Genomic DNA, 20253 nt, shown 5'->3' with positions numbered 1-20253 from the left:
GCGCTAAACCCCGGCTGACTCATCAGTCGCCTCCCGCCAAACCCTCAAGATCGAGGCCGGTCGGCCCTAACCCTAACAACCCTTGGATCCAAGTTGATTATGGCATGTCAGGGCATCGCATCGCATGCTTCTACAGGTCCTCTGGATGAAAGGCTCTGAACGTGGTGACCATCAATCAGTTGTATCTCAGGCGATATAATCCCTCGATCTATACGTATCAATCCTAGACACTCCTCACGTCTTCTTCACCAGCACATTCTCCATCACCAACTTCCTCGGAACCAACACATTGTCCATCACCAACGCCCTCGTCCAAGGTTGCGACCTCGACTCCCTATCCTCCACAATCTTAAACCCAGCCTTCTCATACAACTTCGTAGCCGCAACATTATGCGCAAAAACAGCCAACCCAACCCGCACAGCAGCACCAAACTGCTGTCCTCCCTGCACCGCAGCGCCCAGTGCAGCCTGCATAAGCTTCAACCCAAGCCCCAACCCGCGTGCCTCAGGCGCCGTGAACGTCCCATTAATACGGTAGAGTAGCGCATCCGGTTCAACGAGCTGACCACCAGCAGTGAAAGCAGGGAAGGGATTACTCGTAAAGTCGCGGGGATTCTCGCCCTTGTCCTCCTGCGGACCGAGCAGGACAATCATGCCGAGCCAGTGGTCGTGCACGAGGCGAGTGACGGCATCCTTTTCTATCGTGGCGGGGTCGATGTCTGAGGGCGTCTGGAGGGCGACGAAGTGGATTGCCTTGGGGTTGAGGATGCGCTCGAGCGACTGGCTTAGGGGCTTTTGTACTTCTTCTTCGTATTTGGCGGCGAAGGCTTCCGGGTTCACTTGGAGGGAGTGGAGTCGGAGTGTTCGGAACTTCTCTGCGATGGTGGTGGCGGTTGCGTCTGGGTTTGATAGGGAGCACTGAAGCGGTGGGATGGTGATGATGTGGTAGGGCGATTTGGTCGCCATGGTGTACTTGGATCACGGTATATTCAATGGAGGATGAGATAGCATTGTAGGTTATTTCAATGGCTGATCCGAGCTTTTAACTGATCTATGGTCGATCAATGTAGTTACTCGTTGGTGAGATTGGAGTCATGCTTAGCAAATTTCAGCGCCGCTCACCGCCGAATCCGAAGCTAGAGAGTCTACAAAGCCTTGCGACATCATGTCAGGACCCCATGTCGTGATCGACCACAACTCGTCCAGCCACGTCTAATACTCGAAATCATCATCCACCGCCGGCTTCTTATCCTTGCCCACATGCTCCTGCTTGCGATACATCTCCGCCACCTGCCGACTACTCGTCGCTGCATCCGGCTTCTTGTCATCGCGCACACGAATGAAGCGCGGAAAACGCAGACTGACGCCCTTGTGCACGCCGTCGCCTCCGAATTCCGACGCCGCAGCACGGTAGCGCGGACTCAACGTCAGGTCCGCCGTCTTGACCTCCCACACAAAACGCGGCTCGAACCACACATCCGGCTGATCGTTCTTGCCTGTCGAGTGATCGTAGAAGGGCTTCGCGCGGTCGATGACGAGGGGTGAGAGCGCTTCGTGCAGCTCTGCGAGCAGGGCCTCCGAGAAGCCGGTCCCGATGTTGCACACTGTTTCGTACATCTCGGAACTCTGATTGTAGCAGGCGAGATGGAAGGCGCCGTAGACCGATGTTCTCTTGCCTTTGCCGTAGTATGCGCCTAGCACCACGAGATCAAGAGAGTCGCCGGCGCCAGAGAGGTAGTCCTTTTTGATCTTCAGCCAGTTTTGAGAGCGGCGAGAGGGCTCGTAGTGCGACTCGACGCCGTCTAGCATCTTGACCATCAATCCTTCACAAGACGCCTTGATCGAGTCTTCGAGCAAGATCTCAATCTCTTCAATCTCGCGAGAGTTGCCGTATTTTGCAAAGGAGAATTCGCCCTCCACCTCCTGGAAAGCGTCGTACATATGATCGCGGCGCTCGCGAAGAGACTTGTTGACGAGTGCTTCGCCGTTGAGGAAGAGCAGATCGAACGCGAAGACACACACTTTGACTTTGATGTTCTCCTCGCTCACGTCTTTCCTCTTGCGCGTCATGAGTTGTTGGAAAGGCAGAACATGCTTCTTTTCAGTATCCCACGCAACAGTCTCGCAGTCAAGAACAAAGCTCTTCGTGCCTTGCTTTACCCACGTAGGCAATTTGGCGAGGATGTCGGGGTATTTCTTGCTCAGGTCTTCGCTGTTGCGGCTGAAGATGTTGGACACGCCGCGCTCCGACTTTCCAGCGGATGGCACTACGGTGGTAGCAAAATCCTGGTCGGATTCGTGGGCGACGAAGTGGATCTGTGCGCGCTCGCCATCGTACTTGTACTCACACGTGAAGTCCTTGCCCTCGAATCGGTCCAGCACCTCACCAATCGACTTTGTGGGTTTGGCGAGCATGGGTTTGAGCGGAACGCCGGGCTGCAGCTTGCACGCCTCGCGCAGTTTCCAAATGCCGTCCTTCAACAAAGCGGGAACGATAACCTCGTAGCTCGGCAGCTCGTTGTACACCGCCTTGAAGACCTCTTCGCCCTTTTTGAGCTCCGCTTCGCTGGGCACCTTCTTCCCGTCCTCGGCCACTGCATGGGCGACCATCGCATGCGCAAGCGCAACCTGAAGGTTCTTGTCGGCGAGACCAAGTCTCATTTTCCCTTCCAGAGCACGAATGATGAACTTGGCTTCACTCGGACCACCTTTGTCTTGGGTGATGTCAACGGTTTGTCCCTTGGCCAGATTGGTGTCGGCAGCAGAGAGCAACTTCTTGATGCCATCAACTTTCCGGCCCTGGGCGCCCTGACCTTCTGTCGTGGCAATCTTCATCAGCCCTTCATGCACGCCACGCACGGTCAAGGGCTTCGGCTTGAACATGGTGGGCTGATTCGACCTGCTCTTCGCAGCGACAAGTCCAAGGTCGCCAATCTTGTTTTGATCGTCCTTGATAATCTTCAGGTTGCGGCCAGTAGTCTCGCCAATCGCCTTCATGATTAGCGATTCGCCGATTCCCAATTCGACACCGGCATAGTCTGCTGCCAGCTTGCCGATCATGAGCAGCACCGTGGGAAGTAGATCGTTCGGGGTGAGGCGAAGGACTTGGCGCAGGAAGAGCGAGCAGTGCGCCAGGATTTCCAATCGTTTGGTCGTGAGTTCGATCTTGGAAAAGGTCGTGCAGAGCGCTGCGTACGGCACGGGCTCACCAGCTTTCCAGTCGGGATATGGCTCTTTTCCGGCCGACTTGAGTGTGGTTTGCACCTTTTCGCGTGCTTTGGCTGCGATCTCGGGCGTTTCGTCTTCCTCGTCCTCCTCTGAGATCTCGGCATCTGTGTCCGACTTGTTCTTTGCTTTCACCTCTTCCACCTCCCGAGCAGCAGCATGTTCGATGTCCTTCGAAGACTTGGTTGGCTTTGGTGATTTCGCAGCGGCCTTGTTCACTTTAGCGGGAGGCTCTTGCTTGACGACTGGTGATCCAGCCTTTGTAGCCTTCGTCAACGGCTCAGGAGAATCATCAACATCCATATCATCATCGTCCTCTTCCTTGACTGGTGTAGGCTTGATATCCGACTTCTTGCTCGTCTTCTTCACAGCAACACCCTTCTTGGGGCCGCGGCCCCGCTGTTTCTTGGTTGGTGGCTCATCATCGTCCTCGTCCTGCTCGCTTGGCTCCGCAGAAGCGGCGCGTTTCTTGGAAGAGCTCGCAGAAGCAGGCTCGATCGTGACATCGGTCGGCTCGGGTGTCTCTGCTTTCTTCACAGGCGTTCCTTCCTCCATCTTGACGTCCCCGTTGACAGTGGGGGTGGCGATGCCATTGGAGGCTGGGGAGGCGGAGGCTGCGGCAACGGCGGGCGATGACTCTACTTCTTCATTCTCCTTGTCTTGCGCGGCACTCGCTTTCGAAGAGAACTTCAACTTCGATTGCTGTGGAGCGGCTACTTTCGCGCCATTCGGGTTCCCGAAGAACTTGCTGCAACATGTGTCAGTTCCAGATGACCTTGATGAGAGAAAGAGAACACCGAAGCAGAGGGCCGCACCCAAGAGTCTGCTGGGACGATTTCACGTACCCGAGGGTAGCCTGTTTGGGAGGCATTTTGCCGGTTCTCAAGCGACCAGTTTGTGGCGGAAACCAGGATTTGAACAGGTTTCGCGGGTCTCGAGATGAGATGGGAGGCTCGGGAAGAGGTACGGACTTGAGGAAGAGGATGACGCGGGCGGGATCACGTCGGAACCTTGAAGAACAGGACGATCGCGGCAGTGGACAACGAGACCATAGCATCACCTCATCGCCTCGATGTTAGCGCAGGAAGAGGGTGTAGAGGTTGTGAGTGTGGAGTCGCGGTGTTGTGTGACATGTTGGAGTGTCGAGATGGATGGAAGTCGCGTTTTTGACGCGTGACGAATTAGAGAGCTTGCCCAAATAGGCATCTGGAAGGATCATGTAAGGCGAGGTGTCGATGAAGTCACACCCACGCCCTCGTCGCTCTTCACAACCCCGTCATCATAATTTAATATATAATCTTGGACTACAACAGCAAGCCTTTCAAATCGTCAATCTGGCAGGCATTCTCTGGACACACCTCTCTTCCCCACCAACCCCACCCCAACCCGACTCAACTCCATCTCCGCCTCTTTCTCGCCCGATCAAACCGATCATGTCACGGACACCCGATCCCCCCAAACTCACCCCTCAATTCTGCTTCAACCACACTGCTCTGCGAGGTATGTACAATCCTCCATTCCGCCGTTGCTTTCCAGCTCACGCTCATACTCAAGCCGGCTAGACTTCCTCCGCGTCTCAAGAGGCGCCATAGACGACACCATCTCGCAGAATCTCAACGCCCTCGTAACCCCCGGTGACCGACCTTTCGATCCGTCCAGCACCACCGAGCGACAGCCGCGACCAATCGGGCGGAGAAGAATAGATGCGCAGGCATGCGGCGAGTTCAAGGACAAGGTTCTCTTCCCAAGCTGGCAAGTGCGCAGTGACGTCTTGAACTACTGCGCAGGCGTGGCTACGTCGCCCGATCCCGACGATCCCGATCATATGCTGCGGGAAGTGGAGGATGAAAGAGCGAGGGAGAGAGTGGTGAATGAAAGGTTGGATCCGTACAGCGGGAGGTATTTCCCTCGAGATACGAGGACAGAGGCGCTGGCGGCGTTGGTGAGGAATGAGCGCGTGGTAGAGGGGATCATTCGAGCTAGGACGTGGGGCCTGGTAGGCGAGAGGTGTGACAATGAGGGAGTAGAGATGGAACGAGCGGTGGATGAGTGGAGGCGAGGGCAGCGAGGTCAATAACGATGAGACGATATAGATGAGTTACGGTAATCTCGACTTCTAGACGCATTCGGTCTTGCGAACATCGACCATTACTCGCCTTCCCAGTCGAAACTCCTCAGTCGATCATGCAGCTCCGCGTGGGCGACTCGCAGGCATCCAAGACGACATGCACTCTGTCGAAGGCCTTCAAGCTCCCCGTCCACCAGATCCCTGAGAATCACAAATCACACATGCACACGAAAAGTCTGTAGCGTCCATCCCACAACTCCATCCCATACTAAATGCCGGGCCACTGCAGTTGGTAGGAAAGACGGACGCTTGGGCGTCACTCTACGGAGCCGGGAACGGAAGACCACTCATCTGCACGAAGCAAGCGTAACCCTCAGCATGTCGCGTGTTGCGAAGCTCCGAAGATGACATTTTGTTAAGTCACCTCTACTGATGGTTGGGGGGAAGAAGTTCGCAAGAGCCGAGAAATTTTTATACAGCTGTTTGCTTAGGTAACTGCTTAGCGGGGATTGGGTGGTGTCCGTGCGCGGGCTGTTGGCCTTGCCTTCCCACAGGATATGGTTGCTGTCCTTGCACACCACTTGATGACTTTAGTTGATCGTTCTGGAGAGATAGTGAGAGTCAATGGTGCATTGCACGCGCAGCGACACGAAGAAGATGAGTGGTCGAAAGGCATGGCCGGTCTCACCAAGCCATCCAAGTTGCCGGAGTCTCAGTATCTCAGGTTCAGATTGAAACAATCCACCTACACTCCCTTCGAATCCCGAATCTCATCCTGCTCAAGCTCCTCCTCTCCAGGCGCCGGATCAACCTCAGCTCCCTCCCCAGCAAACCGTCCAAACTCATCCTTATGATGCTTCGAACTCGCCTTGCCATCCCGCGAATGGCCCTTGGCCGCAGGCCCACCAGCTTCATCCAGCCCAAATCGCTTCTGCTCCACATCGACTGGCATTTGGTCACCTGTACCAGTGATGACTTCCCCCGTCGCACCGGAGTCGTTGAAGCGTCGGGGCATATCCACGGCGTTGTCGACGGCGCCCTGGGGATCGGCAGAATTGATGAATTGGTTGTGGAATGCCGGGTTCTCGGCTTTCTGATGCTCGTCGGGGACTGAGGGGAGGACCTCGTAGTCGCCGGCGTCGTTGGGCATTTTGGTGCCTTTGGCTGCCATGTCGCTTAGGTCGCCGCCTTGATGAGGGTCTTGGTTGGAGGTCATGTTGGGTAGCTGTGTGATGATGTGTAGTTGCTCTCAAGTGCTATTGGAAATCAATGATTTCAATCGATCCAGACGATGGTAGGAATTGAAAGAGACGTCACCAAGAGAAAGATCTGAAATCGGTCGCGTGCCACAAGCACCTGCATGGAGCAGCTCCTCACGGTTTCAAAGACGTCACAGTGATGAGCTGTTGGATGCAAGGCGTACATTGGGGTCCGCTCTCAGAATTTGACAGAACACCACCACGTTCACTGCATTCACTCCGTGCAAGGCGATCAGGCTGAGCGACGACGAGTCGAACCCATGGACTCACGATTATTGACCAGATAAGTGAGGAGCCTTTTGAGGTGGTCTCGTGTAGTCTTATGGATGGGCATGTCGCCCCAGTACCGCCTATTGACAATACAACCATCACAATCCTGAGCCTGCTTAAACCAACCAAGCGCCAATCTTCGGATTGCTGATCTTACGCATTCTCTCAATGATCATTGCAGTCTTCCCTCTCCATGCATCCCACCGCTTGAAAGATCCTACGCTGCAGTTATCCACGCCCACGTCTTCTCCTCATCGTCCTCCTTCAAATCGGCCATGCAATGAGGACACAGAAACAGCTCATCGTACACCCAAACGGGAAAGACGGGCAGATTGCAATCCTCGAGCTCCCATTGTCGGGCGTGAAAGCAGCGAGCGAACCAATGCAGAAGATGGGCGCAGGGCACGTGGTGGGCGTACATGTAGTAGCACATCTTGAATGTGTGGGAGACGAGGGAGGGCGTTTGGGATGAGTTGTCGGTGTTTGCCTGGAGTGGGCTCCCGTTCTGCTTAGTTTGCGAGTAAGTGGAGTGTTCGAATTGAGAATCGTTGGCTGATGGCTCACCTTTAGCGACCGGTAGACCTGGTGCTTCGGAGCTTTCTTCCACCTATCCCCTCCGGACGGACGGCGATGTTGATGTGACAATTCCGTGTAAGGTTTGAAGGTGATGTGAACTCGCCTTTGATGAGTTCCCTGACAGTACCAAGCAGTGACGTTGCTCTAGCGGTACAGCCGGTAAACTGACGTGCGGTGTAGTGTTGGGTTGGAATGCTCTCGCGTCACTCTAAGGCCCTTTGATTCCGGTAAGATACGACAAAGAATGTGCTGTGTAACCGAATTGCGTAAAGGAAGTTTGATTGACCGACAAGCGCAGAGGAAAGCAGAATAGAGTTTGATAACTTACTGCTGTGGCACAAAAGTAGCCTCAACGGTGCAGACACGCGATTGGACAACGTACCGAGAACTGTCGCACCTCGGGCGCCGGAACTGACACGATCGGAGTAAGTAGTGGTAATGTTATTGAAAATACTCGCCCAACGCCGCTCGTGAGCCAGGACGTGTGCCTCTAGCAGCCTTGTGAGGCGTGAATAGTGCGTATATACAGACAGCCCACCACAAGTCCTGTATCCTCGGTCCATCTCGCGAAACCATGCAGTTCGAAGTCACCAGAGCGCAGATTGAAAGTACCAGTACTCAGCTCTTCGTATCTGGGTCCGCCAGTATGCCCTCGGCCTCCAGTCTTCTCCGGGCCTCCTCTAGCGCCCATGTTTGTATGCTAGAAATCACAGTCAGTACACACACGCATCACACAAAGCAGACGAGCAGCATTCGGGGCATACCTTGTGTCCGGCTTGTAGCAGTAGCCGACGACACCAAACAGCAACGTCCCCACAAAGCCATAGACGAAGATGTTTTCCCAGCCCTCATTCTCGTACTTCTCGCCGGGCTTGACGCCAAACAGCCAGCCGCCGGGTGCATCGTACTGGGATTCGTGGCCATGCGCATCGCCGGCGCTGCGGGGGGATGTGGAGGTGAGAGGGCGGGGGTGGGCGGTCTGCTGGGCGAGGTTCGGGAGAATTTGGAGCCGGGCGCGTGACGATGTGAGGAGGAGACGCGGGTTGGGGCGTAGGAGGGGCATTGTGGCGATTGGGGTGCCGGGGGTTGCGAGGATGTGCGCAGGGTGGATGAGTGGAGGTGGACTTCGGAGCAGAGGAGTGAGGTACATTCGAACGGGATTTGCCGCAAGGCCGGTTTGGCCAACCGTAGAGTCGTGCCTGAGGCAGGAATTTCGTCCATTGCTCTCTTTGATGTCATGTTGCACACTGGAAGAAACAGCAAACACTTCCGCCTCCATCATCCTCCCCTCCCATCGAAGCCGCCATCCATCAAATAAAATGGCTGCATCACCTCTCATCACCTTCAAAGCCGGCCGCTGCACCGTCAACGGCCGCAAAATCACCCCTCAAGCCACACCAGGATACGTCTACCTCTACACCGAAGACGACCTCTTCCACCTCTGCTGGCGTCCGCGTAGCGCCCCCGCCACCGACCCCGAAATCGACCTCATCACCATCCCGGGCGATGCGAGCTTCACCCCTCTCGTCAAAGAGGCCGGCGCCGAAGAGGTGCGCAGCCCGACCAACGGCCGCATCTTTGTGCTGCGGTTCAGCAGCAGTGGCGAGAAGCAGTACTTTTGGATGCAGGCGAAGAGTCAACACACACAAGGCGATGCGGACTGGTTCTCACACCGAGACCAGCGGTTGGGACAGATTGTGGACGGGCTGTTGAGCGGGGATGATGTGGATGTTGAAAGGGAGGTGGCTGATCTACGGGCCGGAGGGGACGCTGGAGGAGCTGCGGATGAGGAGGATTTGATGGAGCTGGACCGTCAGGAGACTGGAGGTGCTGGTGCTGACGCTACGGGAGGGGACATCAGAGACGAAGGCGAGGAGAGTAGAGACGGTGGAGCTGATGGAGGCAGAGCGTAAGTGCACGATGCTGTGTGTCTTCCCCGTCGACCGATGATTGTATTCAGCGAGGCGCTCGTGGCTGGCTACGGGCGTATCAAAATGCGGCTTGGAACGCGATGTTTTGCCCCAAGACCTCCCTCATCTTCCACCTCACTTCTCAATACGTACCAAAAGGTAAGCTAACGTATATCATTTCTTTCCAGTGCTTCCTCCGACCTGCCAGCAGATGCAAATCTAGCCGTCCAAAACTTCCTCAATTCCCTCAAATCCGGCAGTGGATCATCACAGCAACCCGCCGACAAGCCCTACACCACCCTCCCAGATCTGCTCACAACCACAAACACAATCCCATACATCGACACCCTGTCTCCAGAACACCTCGACCATCTATGCGCCTACCTCCCGCCCGACCTCTTCCTTCTCGCGCAGGAATCCGAGACCAGCACTTTCCCCGCCGAACCCAGTCCTGCCGCTGCTCAGGCAGCTATCGAGGCCCTCTCTCCTGAGCAGAAGAAGGACATTCTCAAGCGCGTGCTGAGAAGTCCGCAGCTGCATCAGAGTTTGGGCTCGTTGACGGTGGCGCTTAGGGACGGCGGGCTGCCGATGATTGGAGAGGCTTTGGGGCTGAAAGTGAAGAATGGAGGTGTGATTCGCGGGGGAAGTATGCCGTTGGGTGGAGGAGAGGCGGTGGAGGGATTTGTGGAAGGGGTGAAGAAGACGGTGGAAGAGGAGGAGGATGCGAAGAAGGAAGGTTAAAGGGGCTTACTTCTGAGGAAGATCGAGGTGGCTTGCTTCTGGCGTCGCGTTACCAAGTAGGACGGCGGGCGATCAGCTGTTGGTGGATGAGTACGCGTCTAGACTGAACAGACACCATATACGATGGTGCGACCATCCTCTTACTGTCATAAACAACGTCAAGCATGCCGCGAGCCTACTTTAAAAGCCCTGTACATGCATATCTCCCCGTGTCGCGTCCACAGTATTCCCGCAGTCGTCCTATATGTGTATCCCCGGCTCGACTTGCTTACGCAAAAGCCCACTACGCGTAGTTGCCTAAATGGGAAATGCCCCTAAATCGAGACGTGCCAGCTGACTCAAATGTAGTCATCATTACTACGCACCGAGCAGTCCACCGATACCAACACCAACCTTGGCGGACCATCCCTTACCCCCCGCCAACTCGACGTGCACAAGAATACGAGCCAAGCGGGGGAAGGATTCGTGCAGACCACCCCTCAACGGCCAACCATGCACTGCATGGCACGTAGGAGCAAAGAGCCCACTGCCGGCCCTGCCTCGACGAGGCAATGATAGGCTGTGGGAGGCTGGGCATTGGTCATCACGCTGGCCCGGTCCATCATTAGGTGGTCGGGTGATGGCGTGTTATACGTAGGGCACATGCAGCCTGTACGTGCGCAGGGCTTCTCCCTACGCCCTACGCGTAAAAAGCAGTCACGTCGCGCCACGATCGTCAGGCTCGTCATTGTTGGTGTAACTACGCGCCCGGCTCAAGCCCAGTTCGGAGCCGAAGTGTCGATGCCAAGCACGCTGGCCTGCTGTGGTCTTGTGCGGCTTTGCGGTGGGATGCGCGTGTTGGTTCCCAACAGGCTGGGTTGTAGGAAACGCTAATTCGTAGGGGGCCAAGACCGGTGCAGCAGGGCTTATTAGGTGATTCCAACCGGCGTGCATGATGAAGTGAATCGACGATGGGGAGGGGGTAATGCACGGCTTGCAGCGCTATACATAAGGCTGGGTCGTTTCGCACGTCGAGCTGAGCACGGGGGGGATTTTCTATGCAGACGTGATGCTCTTGTTGACTTCCTTTCAAGACTCCTGGTATGGTATTAATGTGGTATCTTCGCAAAGCAGTATGACGACAGGGGTATATCCGAAAAATCCAACGTTAACCAACTCCTTACGCTACCCACCCTCAGCCAACGCGCGGCAGTCTTTGCGGAGGGCTTCCCTGCCCTTCGACATAATGGCACACACGAACTCACTACCGGCATCCGCCAACCTTTAAGAAGCCTTCGAGCCTTTCCCTTGGCTTTGGTTCTTGCCGCCCCCGCCACCAATGAGCCTCGACTTGGACGTCTTGCTCTTGAAGCCGGCAACGGCGCCGTCGATCGCGCCCTGCGCCCGATCCTTCACCTGATGCTTATCGGCCTCCTTCTGGAAGTCATCGAGCGCGTCGTCCTCGTTGACGCACGTCGTGCCGCACAGCACGTCCATCAGACCCCACCGGCCGAAATTGCCCGCCTTCTTGCCCTCCCAGACGACGTGGAAGTGCTCGTCGGTTCGGCGCGCCATGCCGAGGAGGATGATGGTTGAGGGCAAGATGGCGTAGCCGGAGTAGATGAAGAGCTCTTCCAACGAGCACAGGGCGACGAAGAGGTGCCAGGTGAGGACGTGGTAGCGGCCGAGATACGCGGGCAGGAAGGTCGGCAGCCATTGGGTGAGGAGGTAATTGGCCGGATGGTCGTACGCGGCGAGCAGGCTGAAGGGCAGGCGCGCGCTGTGCTGCCATTCGAGATGCCACGTCTTCAACTGCGAGTCGTACGTGTGCAGCAGGTATCGATGCGCAAAGTAGATGAGGACGCCGCGAACGATGAAGCCGACGGCCACATCGCGCAGGATGTTCCACGGAAGCGGCACGATCGACGTGACCTTGAAGATGCTCCGGATGTGGAAGACCTGGGTGGCGAGGAGCTCGAGCAGCGCCTCGAGCGCAATGGCGGAGAGGACGTTGAAGATCGCCACGGCCGCCACCTCGAGCAGCTTGTTGCGCTTGAACTGCGCAAGGGGCAGCTGCTTCGTCCCGCGGTTCTTGATGCTCCGTGCGAAGCTCGGGGAGAAGCCATCGAAGATTACAAATCCCAGGGCGGGCAAAAGATAGCACAAGAGGCGGGCGGCGAGGGTGCCATACAACTCCACGGTGATCTGGGAATGGCTGAGGACGAACGCGGTCCAGGTCAAGTAGAAGGCGACGATGCTGATGGTCGTCGACGTTCCGCCGAGGAAAGGCACGGCCAGGAAGGAGATGAAGGGCAGCGGCAGGGCGAGCAGACGCGTCAACTTGGCGACGAAGAAGCCATACACGTCGGTGAAGTTGCGCGGCAGGGCCCAGGCGCTTCCCTGCAGGTAGCCCGTCGAGTGAAAGAAGCGGTCACGGAGGGCGTGCACGAGCGAAGCCATTGTTGACGAGCACGTGCGGAGGGAATTGCAGCGTCGCGTCGCAAGGGCAAGGGCCGAGACGCGAGGATGATTCCAACGACAGCGTTATCGGCGATGAGGTCGATGGCGAATCTGGACTGATCCGCGATTCATCGGAATCGCGGTATCGTAATATGAGAATCTGCTGGCGGGTGCGTGGTGTGGTTGCGGAATAATACGAGAAGCGCGCGCGCAGCCGTGCGATGACGTGCGCCCTCGAAATCTTGCTTTGAGCCTTCCCCGCGCTCCCGCACCGCCAGCCGCCAAATACGCTTTCGTTTAGGCTGGCGGGCGGGCGGCTAGCGCGCTCTTGGAGCTGCCGCTTTGGGCAAATGTTGACAAAACGTCACCCGCGAAAACCTACTCTCGAACCTGGCTGGGTTGCGCGGCTTCCGGCCTGCAGCTAATCCAGCCCGCTATACGGCGACTCGTCGTACTTTTGCCTACAGCATCTGGATTCCTACGGCACGTGTGACCCCGTGGCCTGGAGTTGATTGCTAATCCACACGGCACACCCTGCATTTTCCCTCCAACGCACCCGGCATCTCACCATCATCATCGGGCGAACCTAGCTATTTTCTGCTCTTCTGCCACCCTCCATTACGGGAAGATCATCCTAGTCTGGCAGTTGCTATGTGAAACGGCAGCCATTCGCGCGGTCTCCCCCGGCAGGCGCTCCGGCCATTGCAAATCTCTGCCTCTCACGGCCGTCTAACTGTGTACATACCCATGCCCCACCCCTTCACTAGGCCACCCGCTACCACCCTCGTCTACTAGACTGCCTATCCCAATCGACCAATGCCACAACGTCCCAACTCCCACGACACCGTCGGCCTCATGACTTTCTTCGAACTTTCGTCCGGTTTGGTCCATGAGCGGAGAACTTACACATGACCCGGCCCACATGTTAGACCGGAGCGGTAGGATGATAAAGGAGATGTACTCCCTCCACGGACCCGGCGTGGCCTGCGTTGTATCCCAATCCCCAACCATGCCGCCTTGAGTTGAGTATTTGGCAGATTTTTCTTTCGTGGCTTATAACTGCACGCAAGTGTCTGCTCCGTTGTCGCGCACACTCATTTTCCACTCCGCCATCCCTTCGCTATTCCACCCTCGTTCTCCCCCCGCCAGCAACACCATATGGCGAGCCCACCCTACGACGACAAGGTCGAGCCAGACTCCGACGACGACCAATACCTCCCTCGCTCCGAGTCCCAATCCCCCGCTATCCCCATCGCCGGCCTCTTCACAGCCAACGAGAACTGGAGAGGCCGAAGCGACCCTGCCGTCCGCCGACGCATTCAGAACCGCCTCAACCAGCGCGCCTTCCGCCAGCGCCAACGCTCCGGCGACTCTACCACCAGACGCGGCCGATCGCGACGCGCAGGCAGCTCGAGTGCGTCGAGAGAAACATCAGAGGACATTGACGTCGACATGCTACCTCTGCAATTGGAGAGCAGCGCAGACACCACCATCACCGCTATACCCCCGACACCCACACCCACAAGCCCGCTCCCACGCTCGCCATCAAGAAACCCCCTTCGCCCTACCGGCGCTCTCGACCCCCAGACAGACGAAGTCTGGGACGAGCTGGCGCGCCTCATCAACGCCAACTTCATGGCCGCTGCACTCAGCAATGCCCGCCAACTCGGCATCGACGCCTCGCTCCTGCAGACCGGAACGACGCACATCGCCACGCCGCGAATAGCGCCAAGCCCACAACTGCTCTCCATCCCATCCGCTCTCACACCGGTAGAAATACAATACCAACTCCCTCACGACCCAATCATCGACACAATCCCGCACGCCCGCCTGCGTCTCAACATCATGAACGCCCTAGCGACCGCACAGCTCGATGCAGCCGCCTTCTCCCAATCGCTACGGGCCAGTGGCGCTCTACTCGAACAGCGCGACGGGATTTGGCAGCGAGGCGGCGTCGTTGTCTGGGGTCCACCGGCACAATTGGCGAGCTGGGAGTTATCGGAGCCGTTTGCGCGGCGGTGGGCGTTTTTGCTCGTCGGGTGCGAGCATATGATTGCCGGCACGAATGCTTGGAGGGCGGGCAGAGGCGAGGCGCCGCTTTCGTTTGTGTGAATTCTTTCCGGTGTGGTGGGATTGGGGAGATTCGATTGGAGTAGATACCCTGGTGGAAAAAAGGTTGGATTGCCTTGCCTCCCTGCGATGAGGAGCGGAAGGAATGTGCGAATTGCGCCGTTTGCCCGGCGACTCGATCTATTACGATAAAATGAGAATGAAAAGACTGTTTCACGCTAACATGAATCGCTGTAACTACATGTCCTCATGACACTATGTACGGGGCTATCGCGATCCAGGCGCGTGGCCTGCCGATGTGCTATGGAAGCGTCATGATGTCGGGGGGAAGTCTCCACGCTGCGCCGAAAGTCAATTCCGCCTGACCTCAGCCTCGTGCACGTGCAGCGTAAGAGTGTGCCTAGGTAGACATGGCTGTCGGGTGGAAAGAGGCGCGAGAAGAGGGCGAATCACTGCCTCGGTCCTCCTCTTCATGCTGCTGACAAGACACACTGGTCTACAGAGGCTTGAAAGCAAAGAACTGATGCAAATCACACGTCACGTACGCGCCCGCATCGACCTCGCGCAACATCTCGGCGTAAATCTCCTCCGCCTCCTCCAAAGTCCACGCATCCTTGCGCCCGCTCGCCGCCATCCGGCGCAAGATGCCATACAGCGCGCCGAAAAACAACCGACTCAACTCCGCCCTCGTCTCTGGCAGGCGATCCGTGCGCGTGACGTTCTGCTTGATCCCGTGGAAGCCGAGGGAGTCGAGGATGGGGGGCAAGTTCGCAACGAACCAGTCCGTGTGCGGGGATTCGTGCATGGCGCGGACGGTGCCTTTTTCGCTCGCGCTCGTGACGGCGTCGGGATGGGATTGGAGGATGGGGAGGACCTGGGCGAAGTTGGCTTCGATCCATTGGAGGGCGCCGCCGGGTTTGAGGAGCTGGAAGGCGTGCGAGGCGCGGGGGTGCCAGTCTTCGATGCCCATGCCGGAGTTGAGGAAGCGCAGGGTGACGAGGTCGTAGGCGCCGTGGAGGGCTGGAGGTGGCGGCTTCTTACAGTTGGTTAAGTGGAGGGTGACGTTTGCTGGGCGTTCGGTGGGAGGGAGCCAGGCGACGTCGGAGATGTCGTAGCCGTCGAATTGGGCGGTGGATGGGTATTGATTTGCTATGTCGACGAGGAAGGTGCCGGTGCCTGCGCCCAGATCGGCTACTTTGGGCTCTGCGGGGAGGTGTGGTTGGATGATGGTGGGGTGCAGATGGTATCCGACCGCTCTGTAGCTCGATCAGTTGCTGTCGAGACGGATACCGGGAGCCCGCAGTAACTCACTTGACGAGCAACTTGTGTTGAGCATTCAGCCTAAGGAATCAGTCTCGTGCGAAGGGTCATGGGAGCAAGACACATCCTCACCGGTCTGTCTCGCCTGGGTGCCGTTGGATCTGATACTCGAACTCCGTTGCCATCTCGCAGTGGCACCAGCGCGATCGAACGGTGGAGCAATGAAATGTCACACAGGTACGAGGAGAGGAGAGACAAAAGAGGGGAGGGTGGGCGTGTTGATAAGAGGGTTTGCAGAGCATGAAGAGGGGCCAATAGTAATGTTGACTCACTGTATACTGGCAGATGATTGATCTACAGCTTCGAGGATGCAGACATTGTCCAGGAAAGGAAGTTGGGTAGGTTGCAAGCGGAAGTTGGCCATATTTCGAAAAGGATGTGTAGGTATGATAGATCCCACACAAGATGCAGCAGGCTTCGAGACATGTTCAACGCTTCGATCGCTCTACGCCAGCTCGTGCAGGCAGTGTGGAATGCAAGTGGCGCAGAGTAAGGTAGCATCCAGTATTCCAGTCGTCTTCCTCGCTGAGTCAGCTAACACGTGCAGATGTCGAGTGCGGAGAAACAGGCCATGATGAATGCGCTGCGGGGCTCGCTGATATCGAGGGCCATGCATGCTCGCAACGCATTGTACGATGCTCACCGCCCAATGCACGTGAGGAAGAGAAGACTTGGTGGAGTGGATGGATGAAGCGGGTGGATTTCGGGTGCATCTCCCCTGCCGTCCTCCCGGCTGCAGCCAATCGGAGTGGAGTTTCCATCAGCGGGAAGGGGAGGTCCCGCCGAGCCTTCCACGGCCGTGGTGTCGGAGCACTGCACTCTCTTGACGAGCCACCCGAAACCATTGCACTCCTCCGTTCATTGTCATTACGTTCCACCACTCTCGTTCAACTCGTCAGGTGAGTGCGCGCTGGTCGCATACTCTCACAACCCCCTCGCCCACACCTCCAATCCCTGCCGACCTTGACATCACCACACCCTTGCGCTCAGAAAGGAGGAGATGGACATATAATTCTCCGATGATCGTCACCGCTCCGCATCCCGAATGTCTGGCTAGCAATGGCCACGACGCTGTCCCAGTCCTCCCATCTGCGATCATGGGATCCAGATCGCCGACCGCAGTCGCAACCCCAGTCCACCCCCCGCGATAGACGGCGCTCCGAGCGACATCGCATCCAGGCCCGCGGCGCCGATCCCGTCATCATCAACTCCATCCTCGAGTCTTTCGATGCCCTGCACTCGCCCACAATCCTCGCCGCCGAGGACCATTCCTTCGTTCCCGTCTACACCCCTTCGCGGCCCCATACCGCCGGCGAAGCTACCAGCAGCACCTCCACTCTTTCACATGCCGCTGCGCGCGGCTTCGGCATGGAATATGGCCATTCGCTTACAATGGACGACGAAACCGGGATAATCGATGCCGCGCTGGCGCCAATCGTGGGAACATCTCGCGCACCATTCGACGTTGGCGTCCTCACTTACCGACCCACCCGCTCCCCGAGCTTCATGAGTGTCCGGTCATCCGAGAGAAGGAGAAGCTCGTCCTTCGGCTCGCGCACCTCCGCCTCGATTGCGGCGAAGGGAAAAGACAGTCCCAACAGGTACAAGCTGAGCTCCGAGAGCTGGGTGAAACAAGGCCCTTCGAGCCCAGGCTCTCCCCCGAAGGACTTGCTGCATGGCGAGACCTCAGTTCTCCGCCGAAAGAGCTCCGATGAGTCTGCACGAGCGCCGCCGTCACGCATTGAACTCACGCCCACCCCTACGCCCTTCGAGCCTCCGAGCACGCGGAGTGTGTCCAGAGCGGAGCAGATCATCGCATTGGCTTCCGCTCCGAGAGGTGGGCGTTCCAAGCGTAGGATATATCTCACGGACACTGCCAGTGTTGATGAAGAAAGAGCGGAAACGGAGCTACCTGCAAGCATTACTGAAGTGCCGGAGCTGAGTCCGAGAGATCAGACGTTGAGGAGGAAGGCGGATGCTGACGTGGACTCAACCGTTCAGCGAATACTGGAAGAGCATGTGAAGATGGAAGAGGTGCGGCGGCAACAACAGCAGCAAAAGGGAGAGGGGTCGCAAATCACTCCAAAAGACACTTCACCAGCAAGAGGGAGCATTGTAGACTCGATCCCGTTGCGGACGTCCTCATTACGACAATCGAGCAGAAGTCCGGCGCCGGGGAAGAAACGGGAAAGAAAGTCCAAACGCAAAAGCGAGACTGCACGGACGGCCAAGTTAAAAGCTGGCGCGCACAGAGATAGCTTGGTGAGCAGTGTGAGCTCCCAGGATATCCCCGATTCGAGCTGGAATGACCTGGGTGAAGAAGACGAGACCGTCCGTCGCATCTTCGAGTTGAGGGAGCTGCGGAAAGCACGCTTGCTGGAGCCCCCGCAGTCTCCCATCCGCGGCCTCTCTCCCTCAGCCAATTCCGACATGAGCTTCCTGTCACAAGCGTCCACCCGCAGTGCCGATGCAGGGGCTGGCTCACCGCTACGCTCAATCGTCGATCGAAATGTCAGTGAATCCTCGCCGAGCGTTCAAAGGAAAGTGGCAAGGGCAACCGAGCTGGCTGTTCCGTCCTTTGTCGAGCAGTCAAACAGCAGCAGCAACCTCAGCCAGTCTAAAGGCACTCCCTCGCGAGACAAGTTCGCACGCCACGATACGTCGTCTTCGCGACGGCCTCCATCTGCAATGTCCAATGGCTCGCTCGCAACGCCAATTAGGCTGGATTATTCGTACACAGACGCACTCGATGTGCTGCAAGACGGCCGGCCTGAAATTAGGAACACCTCGCCTGTTCCGCTTGCCCTCCCCGTCCGTAACACTAGCGGTCTTTCTAGCACTGTAAGGGAGTCTCCCGAGAGTACATCGGGCAATTCGCGTTCGAAACCTTCCCGATGGAAAACTTTCCAGCACCCTGACCTTCCCCTGAGCGGCGAAAGGAAGTCTTCGCGACGGACGCCCAGCCTCGATAATGAGCCGGACTGGGCCCGCGCTCAACCCGATACTGTTGAGCTTGCTGTCCGGGAGTATTTGCAAGCTCCACGACTGAATCAAAGGATCAAGCACCCTTTGACTGGCCGCCTGATCAGCTTCTCCGAGGTCGGCGACCGGGAAGGTGCTGCTGTGATTGTTTGTCTCGGTATGGGTCTGACGCGCTACGTGTCTGCCTTTTACGACGAGCTCGCTGCTACGCTCCGACTGCGTTTGATCACACTCGATCGCCCTGGGGTGGGAAACAGTGAACCTTACCCAGCAAACGATAAGAGCGGACCACTTTCCTGGCCGGACGATGTTCTTGCCGTGTGCCAACATCTGGGCATTACCAAATTCAGCATCCTTGCGCATTCAGCGGGAGCCATCTACGCCCTGGCCACGGCATTGATTCTCCCGCACTTGGTCAAGGGCAGACTGCACTTACTCTCGCCGTGGATTCCGCCAAGCCAGCTCGAGACGTTCTCGCATGCTACCGCATCACCCACTCCTGGCGCAGTTTTACCTCGTAGCCAGCGCCTTCTACGAGTACTGCCCACGCCTTTCTTCAAAGCAGCGAATGCATCCTTCATGAACGTCACATCATCTTCACTGCGGCCAGGAAGCAAAGCGAAAACCCGGCCCGAATCACGGCAGTCAAACCTCAACATCACACCCGAAACGCGACCAGCGTCCATGAACGGCCATCGCCGCGAGTCAATGATGCTCATGGACCAATTCATGCCCGAGATGAACCCCACCGACCCCTTCCCGTCCAAATCTTCCCGAAACAGCACCATCCACACCTCCGCCAACGCCACTCCCAAACGAGCCAGCTTCGCCTTCGCCTCCGCCAGCCTCACCGCTGCCGATTACGTCGAGCAAGAGCGAAAGCACGAATACACCGCCCTCCTAACCCAACGAACCTGGGAACTAGCAACGCGCGACAGCAACCCCGCCACCGATTTACTCGTTTGCCTCGAGCGCCACCACGATATCGGCTTCCGGTACACAGACGTGCATCAGCAGGTCGTCATCATGCACGGCTCGGAGGACAAGCGGGTTCCCGTGGCGAACGTGCGCTGGTTGGCGGAGCAGATGAATCGGCATGCTGCTGCTTTCCGGGATAGTAGGGTTTCGTCGGAGGAAGGCGAGATTCTGGATGGACCGGGGTGTGAGATGAGGGTGCTGGAGGGCGAGGGGCATGGGCTTATGGCGAGTCCGTTGATTATGGGCGATGTCTTGACGGAGATTGCTGGGTATTGGAGAGGGGGTGCCTTGTAAGGGGTGAGCGTGCATTGTATGGCTTTTGAGATTGTGCGTAGATACCCTTTTTGGCTATATGACAGTGAGAAATGAATGAGCATTGGTCTTCTTCTCTATGCGTCTTCACGATTGACTACTC

At 57.2% G+C, this 20253-nt stretch overlaps 10 protein-coding genes across 10 annotated transcripts; 4 read left to right on the top strand and 6 right to left on the bottom strand.

Annotated features, from left to right (window-relative positions):
* Positions 1-86: 86 nt before the first annotated feature.
* BDY17DRAFT_292150 (uncharacterized protein) lies at positions 87-1057 on the bottom strand. The gene has a single exon (XM_033732775.1). It carries the CDS (start codon positions 964-966, stop codon positions 235-237), a length of 732 nt encoding a protein of 243 aa, XP_033593377.1. The 5' UTR covers positions 967-1057; the 3' UTR covers positions 87-234.
* On the bottom strand, positions 1058-4393 carry BDY17DRAFT_292148 (uncharacterized protein). Its single transcript, XM_033732774.1, has 2 exons — positions 4071-4393; positions 1058-3973 (listed from the first exon to the last, which is right to left on the bottom strand). The coding sequence occupies exons 1-2, from the start codon at positions 4280-4282 to the stop codon at positions 1213-1215; spliced, it is 2973 nt and encodes a 990-aa protein (XP_033593376.1). The 5' UTR covers positions 4283-4393; the 3' UTR covers positions 1058-1212.
* A 91-nt stretch (positions 4394-4484) lies between these two features.
* Positions 4485-5348, top strand: BDY17DRAFT_292144 (caffeine-induced death protein 2). The gene is made up of 2 exons (XM_033732773.1): positions 4485-4725; positions 4788-5348. The coding sequence occupies exons 1-2, from the start codon at positions 4659-4661 to the stop codon at positions 5300-5302; spliced, it is 582 nt and encodes a 193-aa protein (XP_033593375.1). The 5' UTR covers positions 4485-4658; the 3' UTR covers positions 5303-5348.
* A 406-nt stretch (positions 5349-5754) lies between these two features.
* On the bottom strand, positions 5755-6649 carry BDY17DRAFT_292143 (uncharacterized protein). Its single transcript, XM_033732772.1, has one exon. It carries the CDS (start codon positions 6507-6509, stop codon positions 6039-6041), a length of 471 nt encoding a protein of 156 aa, XP_033593374.1. The 5' UTR covers positions 6510-6649; the 3' UTR covers positions 5755-6038.
* Positions 6650-7815: 1166 nt separating this feature from the next.
* BDY17DRAFT_292141 (ESSS subunit of NADH:ubiquinone oxidoreductase-domain-containing protein) lies at positions 7816-8528 on the bottom strand. Its single transcript, XM_033732771.1, has 2 exons — positions 8163-8528; positions 7816-8098 (listed from the first exon to the last, which is right to left on the bottom strand). Exons 1-2 carry the CDS (start codon positions 8459-8461, stop codon positions 8017-8019), a joined length of 381 nt encoding a protein of 126 aa, XP_033593373.1. The 5' UTR covers positions 8462-8528; the 3' UTR covers positions 7816-8016.
* Positions 8529-8660: 132 nt separating this feature from the next.
* BDY17DRAFT_292138 (proteasome complex subunit Rpn13 ubiquitin receptor-domain-containing protein) lies at positions 8661-10301 on the top strand. The gene is made up of 2 exons (XM_033732770.1): positions 8661-9307; positions 9497-10301. The coding sequence occupies exons 1-2, from the start codon at positions 8718-8720 to the stop codon at positions 10047-10049; spliced, it is 1143 nt and encodes a 380-aa protein (XP_033593372.1). The 5' UTR covers positions 8661-8717; the 3' UTR covers positions 10050-10301.
* A 1275-nt stretch (positions 10302-11576) lies between these two features.
* On the bottom strand, positions 11577-12488 carry BDY17DRAFT_236931 (uncharacterized protein; the record flags this gene model as incomplete). Its single annotated transcript, XM_033730310.1, has 1 exon — positions 11577-12488. A coding segment is annotated over one exon (912 nt), but the record flags the coding sequence as incomplete, so codon positions are not given.
* Positions 12489-13646: 1158 nt separating this feature from the next.
* Positions 13647-14600, top strand: BDY17DRAFT_321564 (uncharacterized protein; the record flags this gene model as incomplete). The annotated part of the gene is made up of 1 exon (XM_033736645.1): positions 13647-14600. One exon carries the CDS (start codon positions 13647-13649, stop codon positions 14598-14600), a length of 954 nt encoding a protein of 317 aa, XP_033593370.1.
* Positions 14601-15054: 454 nt separating this feature from the next.
* On the bottom strand, positions 15055-16242 carry BDY17DRAFT_308179 (uncharacterized protein; the record flags this gene model as incomplete). The annotated part of the gene is made up of 3 exons (XM_033735178.1): positions 15055-15814; positions 15870-15899; positions 16151-16242. 3 exons carry the CDS (start codon positions 16240-16242, stop codon positions 15055-15057), a joined length of 882 nt encoding a protein of 293 aa, XP_033593369.1.
* Positions 16243-16719: 477 nt separating this feature from the next.
* On the top strand, positions 16720-20230 carry BDY17DRAFT_292132 (uncharacterized protein). Its single transcript, XM_033732769.1, has one exon. It carries the CDS (start codon positions 16938-16940, stop codon positions 20130-20132), a length of 3195 nt encoding a protein of 1064 aa, XP_033593368.1. The 5' UTR covers positions 16720-16937; the 3' UTR covers positions 20133-20230.
* Positions 20231-20253: the final 23 nt, after the last annotated feature.

This window comes from Neohortaea acidophila (assembly GCF_010093505.1).
Source record: "Neohortaea acidophila strain CBS 113389 unplaced genomic scaffold BDY17scaffold_2, whole genome shotgun sequence".
NCBI lineage: Eukaryota > Fungi > Ascomycota > Dothideomycetes > Mycosphaerellales > Teratosphaeriaceae > Neohortaea > Neohortaea acidophila.
The sequence above is the reverse complement of the archived record's forward strand: the minus strand, read 5'-3'. Positions and strand labels throughout refer to the sequence as shown.

Bases quoted from the DNA above. Each gene is read 5' to 3' on its own strand.
- BDY17DRAFT_292132 (XM_033732769.1), top strand. From the start codon at position 16,938: ATGGCCACGACGCTGTCCCAGTCCTCCCATCTGCGATCATGGGATCCA.
- BDY17DRAFT_292144 (XM_033732773.1), top strand. From the start codon at position 4,659: ATGTCACGGACACCCGATCCCCCCAAACTCACCCCTCAATTCTGCTTC. The intron at 4,726-4,787 runs GTATGTACAATC...CAAGCCGGCTAG, and splicing joins CAACCACACTGCTCTGCGAG to ACTTCCTCCGCGTCTCAAGA.
- BDY17DRAFT_292148 (XM_033732774.1), bottom strand. From the start codon at position 4,282: ATGCTATGGTCTCGTTGTCCACTGCCGCGATCGTCCTGTTCTTCAAGG. The intron at 3,974-4,070 runs GTACGTGAAATC...CACATGTTGCAG, and splicing joins CCCAAACAGGCTACCCTCGG to CAAGTTCTTCGGGAACCCGA.
- BDY17DRAFT_292141 (XM_033732771.1), bottom strand. From the start codon at position 8,461: ATGCCCCTCCTACGCCCCAACCCGCGTCTCCTCCTCACATCGTCACGC. The intron at 8,099-8,162 runs GTATGCCCCGAA...TGTGATTTCTAG, and splicing joins TGCTACAAGCCGGACACAAG to CATACAAACATGGGCGCTAG.
- BDY17DRAFT_292143 (XM_033732772.1), bottom strand. From the start codon at position 6,509: ATGACCTCCAACCAAGACCCTCATCAAGGCGGCGACCTAAGCGACATG.
- BDY17DRAFT_292150 (XM_033732775.1), bottom strand. From the start codon at position 966: ATGGCGACCAAATCGCCCTACCACATCATCACCATCCCACCGCTTCAG.
- BDY17DRAFT_292138 (XM_033732770.1), top strand. From the start codon at position 8,718: ATGGCTGCATCACCTCTCATCACCTTCAAAGCCGGCCGCTGCACCGTC. The intron at 9,308-9,496 runs GTAAGTGCACGA...ATTTCTTTCCAG, and splicing joins GGAGCTGATGGAGGCAGAGC to TGCTTCCTCCGACCTGCCAG.